The sequence below is a fragment of the Lolium perenne genome, chromosome 6 (assembly GCF_019359855.2).
Source record: "Lolium perenne isolate Kyuss_39 chromosome 6, Kyuss_2.0, whole genome shotgun sequence".
NCBI lineage: Eukaryota > Viridiplantae > Streptophyta > Magnoliopsida > Poales > Poaceae > Lolium > Lolium perenne.
Window position 1 is genome coordinate 88,076,131 of NC_067249.2, and position 7,774 is coordinate 88,083,904.

Here is a 7,774-nt window from a genome sequence, read left to right on the forward strand (position 1 = left end):
GTCACGCCTTTCTCCTACTGGTCGATTAAACCTTGGTTTCTTACTGAGGGAAAACTTGTTGTTGTGTTCATCATACCTTCCTCTTGGGGTTCCCCAACAGTGTGAAGTCCGCGTTACGATGAGCACCATCAATACTCGAGTCTTCTCTTCAAAAATTTCTTTTGCAAGAGTTACATAGTGGTGGAATCATGGGACACTTTGGACGCGACAAGACTCTTGCCACGCTCTCCACCCATTACTATTGCCCAAAGATGAGCGCGACGTGGAACAACTTTTTGCAACCGGTGCAATACTTGCCTTCAAGCTAAGTCCACTACAAAACCTTATGGACTTTGCACTCCATTACCAACTCCATATGCACCATGGTCTGACATTAGCATGTATTTTGTGTTAGGACTACCACACACTAGATATGGTCATGGTTCCATCTTTGTTGTTGTTGATCGTTTCTCTAAGATGGCTCACTTTATACCATGCAACAAGACCGACAATGTTTTACATGTTGCTACTTAATTTTTTAGGGAAATTGTTCATCTACATGGAATATCCGCAAGCATCGTCTCGGATAGGGACGTCAAGTTCATGAGCTACCTTTGGAAATCTCTCATGGCCAAGTTCTCATCTTCGTCACACCCACACACGGATGGACAAACAGAGGTTGTCAACCGTAGCCTCTCAACGCTACTCTGAGAACTCGTCAAGAAGAACTTGAAGACTTGGTAAGAATGTCTTCCTCATGCAGAGTTCGCATACAACCGGGCAAAGCACTCGACAACGTTGTGGAGCCCATTCATGGTCGTCTACGGCTTCGAACCATCAACAACACTCGACATCCTACCTCTACCACTTCATGAGAGAACCAACATGGACTTCGACAAGCGCGCCAACGACATGAAGAAACTCCATGAAGACACAAGGGCAACAATACAAGAACATGTTCTTCGCCAAGCTACAAAACTCAATGCAAAGAAGAAAGGGAGGATATTCCAAGAAGGTGACCTCGTTTGGATACACCTACGAAAGGAAAGGTTCCCACATGCGCAACTCCAAGCTCAAGCCACGTGGAGATGGTCCCTTCAAGGTGCTCAAGCGCATCAACAACAATGTGTACGTCATCGCATACCTACGTCCAAGTAATTGGTGAGCAACACGTTCAACATCTTGGATCTCTCACCATATCACAGAGATGAGAAAGAAATAGAGTCGAGGAAGACTCTTTCCCAAGGGGAGTAGATGATGTAGCCCCTCCGAAGGTCGACACTACACCAAGACCAAGTAGTCCCCCAAGCGGACCGATGACAAGGGCTCGGGTGAAAGCTATACACGACAAGGTGAACTTCCTCCTCTCTACACTCGACCTAGACACAACCTTGAATGGTATGCTACCTCATTCCGATGTTCTATGTGTGATTAGGTACAAGTTTCGAGAAGAATCCACAAAGGATCAACAACCGATGTTCAAGGAAGAAGAACGAAAAGGAAGAGAAGGAGAAGAAGAAGAGGATAAGTAGCAACCGGTAGCACCGGCCAGGAGGGCCCGGTACTAACGCCCATGGTGACTGGGAGCCACCGGCCAGGGTCAGACCACCCCGCACGCCGCCATCCACGCGCGGGTCTGACTGCAGCAGCCCCCGAACCGCGCCTGCACCGGCCGCCAACACGTGCCACGCCCAGCTGGCCCCACTGCACCGTGCCGCCTCCTGCGTGCCAGCCAGCCTCGGGCCGGTACTACTGGTCTGGCTGGGTCGATACTACCAGCCAGCCCCGGCCGGTACCACCGTTAGTGGTACCGCCACTAGTACCGGTCAAGCGACCTTGCTGACAATACTCCCTGGAACCCTTTGCGATAATAACCGGTACCACCGGTGCAATATGATGACACTTTCGATCTGAACCGTTCAACTCCAAATCAAGGGCTATGATTCATATATTTGTAATACCTAAAGTACCCTTCATCTGAATTGAGCTATATGAGCTCTCATACCGCATAAGCTAGGGTTAGCCATAGATTTGGGATTTCTCTTATGAGCTCTGCTCTACTACCTCTAGGAACTCAATTCCTATGTAATCAAGGCTACCTTTGTTGGATTTGATACTTGTTGTGTGTGATTCTAGTGGATCTCCACTCTCTCTCACATAATCTTGTGTTTGGATTCATCACCAATCTCTCCCCCAAAGATTCTACCTCTTGGTCTTTCTTTGGGTGATTCTATTGGCTTAGTTAATCGAGCTAAGGAGGTAAAACTCAATTTGTATCTGGGTGTGTGCGTTTGTGTTTTTGGTCTTGTGTTTCTCCCCCCTTTCACCATTTCCCTCATCATCCACTTGGTCAATTCGTGGATTGGGACATCAACTGGTGGCTCAAGCCACACTAGTTTCCCTCCTTGGAGGTGCTGCTTGAAGCCCATATCCTGTCGATTTCGAGTCTTGCTTGGTGTCTTGGTCTAGTTTTGCTTCTATGGGTTGCGATGTGGATGCAAGTAAGGTGTGTTGGGTTTTGATCATGTTCGGTGAATCCCGGATACAATTGAAGAATTTCCTTCATTGACGGACCAGGTTGCATCTTAGGATTAGCTTGTTTTCCCCATCTTGTGTGGTCTTGCGGTTTTACTTTGTGCTTGTGTTATATGGCTAAAACCTCGGCACGCTGTTGTAACACTCCTGGTTGGTTATGACTTCATTAATTTAAAGTCGGACCCTTTATGCTATCGGTTTGCAAAGTCGTTGATGCTCCAAAATCCTATGTGCATTCCATTAATGTCAATTTGTCTTCGTGATATTTTAGCTAAAATAGGCCATAACCCATATGATAAATGGGCATAGGCCATAAAATCTATCCATCCCACCTTGAGCTAGCTGCCATCTTAAATCGCGAACAGCTAAAAAGTGTGAAGAAAATCCTTAGAAAATTTGGAACAATTGTCCTATATTGGCAGCACGGGAATTTTCTTCAATTCTTTATTTATACTTACACTAAATTTTATTTATCTAGATTCACATGTATTTATACACTATAACATATTTAAATATATACATATCTAAATAAATTTGCGACAAATAATCTGATAGAGAGGAGTAGAAATTTAAAAAGGGAAGCATGTTCCGTCGTCAACCAGTCATGTCGTCCGTCGCCCCTTTCGTCACGCTTCGTCCAGAATAGGTAGCCAAATGGGCCAAGCCCAACAAACCCGAAAATTAACCCGCCATTTCTACCTCCGTCTTCCCCGTGTCTCTCTCGCTAGGGTTCCTGTGCCGCCCAAGACTCCAGCTCTCCAGCTCCTTCCCCCGGCGACACTGCCCGGCGACCAACGCAGTGCAGCACCCCCGGCCACCCCTCCTCTCCCCGCCCTCCCGGTCACCCCTCTTCTCCCCGCCCTTCCTGCCACCCCGCCGCCCCCTTGAGCTTCAGCACCAGGAACCGCCGTGCTGATCCCCCGCCTATGCCGCAGAGCCCCTGCCGTGAATTCTTGCTCCAAGCCAGTTCCCCGCCGCCGCTCCAACTCCGCACCTCTCCCACCTACACAGCCACCGGCCTTCCTCCCTACCCCGGTTGGCAGCGTCTTCAATCGGAAGGGTCGGCCTGCCTCCAGTAGGCAGCCTGGTCGATCGAAAATCAAATATTGGCACCGTTCCAGACCTCGGAAGTACAAGAGGTGGAAACCTGGAGGAGGATTTGGGAAATGGCAGAGACATCGGAGGTGTCCGTGAGGACATAAGACACGAGGTAGATGTTTTATATGTGTTAACCTGTGCGATTCTGTCAGCTATGTTTTTTAAACGGAGCAACAAGAATTCTCTCATGTATCAACTTATTGGTGATGCCTATATAACAGTGTAAATATCTTCTCTCGTGCATTAACTTATTGCTGATGCCTATATGACAGTGTAAAGATGTGCAAAGATGCAGCCTTGAAAATATTGTATAAAAGGTAGAGCTGATGCAACCTTGACAATATTGTATAACAGATTCAGCTGGAACTCCACAAAAGAAGGATTCAGCTGGGACTCCGCAAAAGAAGGATTCAGTATTGTATAAAAGTGAAGTGGTATGCATCAAATTTATTGAATGCGGCAGAGAATTGATTTCATGGTTTTGCTTGATCAGATTTCTCTTCTTTATATATGGGTACCTATTTTTATCTGCTCAATACTACATGTTAGAGAAGCGGTACATTTTGGTTGTTCATTGGTAGCTTTGCCCTTCTTGGATTTTACCCATATAGATAGCCGCCCCCAGTCCATGAACTGAAAGTGTATATTTTTGTTTCTGTACATACGCAGGGCATGCTCAATCGTTCAGGATGAATCCACCCGAGTTATAAGTGCATGCGCTTTTACAAATTGTAGCCATATCTCTGATGTACCAGAATCATTGTATAGCTGCAGTTTTTCTACTAATGCTTGCATGAACCAATTTGTTGTTAGTGCTTTAAATCATAATTGCAGGGTTCAGGATCGTTGCCGCGTTCCGCGATCCTGGGTCGATCGACCCTGGATCGGGGATCGGGAACGCGAGTGGATCGATTGAATTCGTTTTTGGATCGCGATCCCGTTCGCACCGTTCCTCTTCCTATATTAGCGACCCTGGAATATGGTAGGCCCATTAAAAATAAAGCGTAAAAACTGTAATTCCAAGCGTCAAATTTGGGCTTATTAATAACCTTGATTCTGCTCCTCTTTTGCCTCGTCTCTTCATTTCTCAGCACGCCTCTTCATCTTGTCTCTGGAGTCTGGAAGTCTGGATCCACGCACGGATTTCATCGGTCCAAGTCTCCAAGATCATCAGGTACAAAGTACAAACTATCAAACCGTGTCATCTTGTCTGATCTATAGATTCTATAGCCTATACTCCGATCCATAGCTAGCACTTAGCAGTTCATTGTTTGTTTTGCACTTCGCTGAGATTAGATTAGAAGATGCCGTTTGGGCGTAAACTGGCCTGAGATGCTGCTGGAGGTTCTGAAGAAGAATACGAACATACAGAAGTAGAGAGAGAGGATGAAGTTGATCTCTCCGATGGGGACGAGGCTGATGCGGATGACGCAAATGATGAAGAAGTATCAGCCGAGCAAGATGCAGGAAAATCTGCTAAGCAACCCCTTCACGATGAGGTAATAATTAAATCTAAAGCTAAAGGGAAGAATCCTGGTGGAGCAAAATCTTGGCAATGCAAACACTGCAAGAAGTCGTTTACTAGCAGTTTCACAAGAATTCGTGCGCACTTTTTTGGTCCTCCACCTGGTCAGAAGCCAAATATTTCACGTTGCTCTGCTGTACAAACTGATCGCAATCTGTATAAAAGATTATGGGATAAGGTACATGTACATGCATACTTGTAAAGTTACAAAATATAAATATCTGTGTGCCTTGTTCTTATATAATTATGAATATGAACAGGTCCAAGGGAAGAAAGGAGTTTCAAATCCTGTCCCTGTTGGCACGAGTAACCCATTAGCAGATGCATTTGCCACAGTGGAAAGAGATGGTGTTGATATGAAAATCATGGAGTTTATTGCAGCAAACGGAATTCCTTTCAATGTGCTGAGAAGCCCTCAGTATTATGAAATGGTTTCTGCAATTAAACGAGCTCCAAAGGACTACAAGCCACGTTCATATGAGAAAGCTAGAACCACACTTTTAGATGCCTGCAAGTCAAATGTTGAAAAACAGTTAGCACCGGTTCGAGAAACATGGTACAGTACAATGCAACAATTTTTGACATTTATTCTTAAGTTTCTTAAATAGCAACTACATATTTTCTTAAAATTCTTACTGAACTACTTATGAATATATTTTATAGGTATACACAAGGTGTTTCTGTAGTTAGTGATGGATGGACGAATGTAAAAAATGAGGCACTCATCAATGTCATAGCGTCAAATAGTCGCGGATCCATGTTTTATGCTGAAGATTTTTCTGGACTTGAGAAAACTGGTGATAATATTACTCAATTCTTACTAAAAGCTATTGATGAAATTGGTCCGTCAAATGTTCTTCAAGTAGTGACAGACAATGCCTCAAATTGCAAAGCAGCTGGCAGGGAAATTGAGAAAGTAAGTGCATGCTATATTTTTTATAGATAATCAAGTAGTGACTATTAAAAGATAATGAGTTTTTTACAATTTCTTAACAGGTGCACAAGCATATATTGTGGTCCCCTTGTGTGGTTCATACCTTAAATCTTATATTCAAAGATTTAGCCAATGCCTGCCCATGGATTGTAAAAACATGTAAGGCTGGAAAGCAAGTTGTCAAGTACATCTTAAATCACCAACATTGCCTGAATCTTTTTAGATCTAAGTCAAAGTTAAACCTGCTGAAAGTGGCAAAGACACGTTTCGCATCACACTACATTTTACTGAAGAGGCTTAAGGATTGCAGGGAGGCACTTGCTATGACAGTGGCGACTATACACTGGAACGAGTGGGCAAAGACTGGTGATCATCATGCAAGAACAACAGCAGACCTGATCACCAAAACAATCAATGATGATGTTTTTTGGGATGAGATTGATGTCATCCTTTCAATCACAAAGCCGTTGTATTTGCTCATCAAATTCGGGGACGGGGAAGGCTCCAAGGTTGCTGAAATATATGAGAAGATGGACACCATGGTCGTAGAGATCAAGGAGGTGATGAGGAAAAAAGATAACCCTCACCATGGAGATCTTGACAAGCTATTTGATATAATTCTTGATCGTTGGGGTAAGATGAACTGGACATTCCATTCCATTGCTTAGCTTTTGCCCTTTGCCCTAAATATTATGATCTCCAATACCTTGCAACAAATGCACCCGGGGGCATTGCAAGAAAGGCTCCAAATCAGAATAAAGAGGTTATGGTTGCTGTTATTGAAGCTTTTGAGAAAAATATCAGAAGATGTAGCAGAGCAAAACCTTCTGCGTTCTCAGTTCAATCAATTTTTCATGAAGAAGGGGTTGTTTGCGTTGCCGCAAGTGCAACTAGATGCAGTCACCATGAGTCCCATAGATTGGTGGTTCAGTTATGGTGGAGAAACTCCAGAGTTGGCCGAGGTGGCAAAAAAGATTTTGTCCCAGCCTATCAGTAGCTCCTCGGCTAAGAGAAACTGGAGTACATACGCTTTTATTCATAGTGTAAAGAGGAACATACTACAAAACTGGGCCGCATTGCAGGTGGGATATGGATCCTTATTCGCTGGTTTGTCAAACCTCGTTCCGCGATCCGAGCGATCCAGTTCGTCAGCAACTATGCTTTAAATATTCCAGCCTGTGTTGGCCATCTCCTATTTACTGCGGATTTTAGTTCTTCATGTTTGCTTATAACCCAAAGTGCTCAAAACCTAGGACGTGCAAACTGTATGTGGCACTAGAAGTATGGTGAGGTGCTAATAGAAATTGCCAAGAGCTTCCGAATTTTCACTAATTGCTGTTCTTTTAGTGATGGCTATTACTTGTGAACTGGTGTAGGAAGTCTAGATGTGCCCGTTTGTTTGTTCTACTGCAATTGGTTCCGGCGAGAGCATGGTTTCTGAACGTGGTTGTGTTATGTTTATAGGTTACGGACACTTTACTCTTTGGAGAGGATCAATGTCCAATTATCATGAGATCATGCCAAAGAGACGAAGACATGGAGGATCATTATGATATGGATACTACTACTGATGACATGGGGGACGGCCAACATGAACGAGGAATAAGGAACTCCGATTCGGAGGATGAAAAGTACGGCCGTTCGGTATGTTCGGAAGTATTTTTTTGTATTTTTGTGCCATTTTATTCTATTGATTACTAGAA

General features: G+C 44.3%; 1 protein-coding gene across 1 annotated transcript; it reads left to right on the forward strand.

Moving 5' to 3' along the window:
- The first annotated feature begins 4,724 nt into the window (after window positions 1–4,724).
- On the forward strand, window positions 4,725–6,739 carry LOC127320991 (uncharacterized). Its single transcript, XM_051350051.2, has 5 exons — window positions 4,725–4,786; window positions 4,909–5,315; window positions 5,398–5,693; window positions 5,801–6,053; window positions 6,134–6,739. The coding sequence occupies exons 3-5, from the start codon at window positions 5,494–5,496 to the stop codon at window positions 6,737–6,739; spliced, it is 1,059 nt and encodes a 352-aa protein (XP_051206011.1). The 5' UTR covers window positions 4,725–4,786; window positions 4,909–5,315; window positions 5,398–5,493.
- The last annotated feature ends 1,035 nt before the right edge of the window (window positions 6,740–7,774 follow it).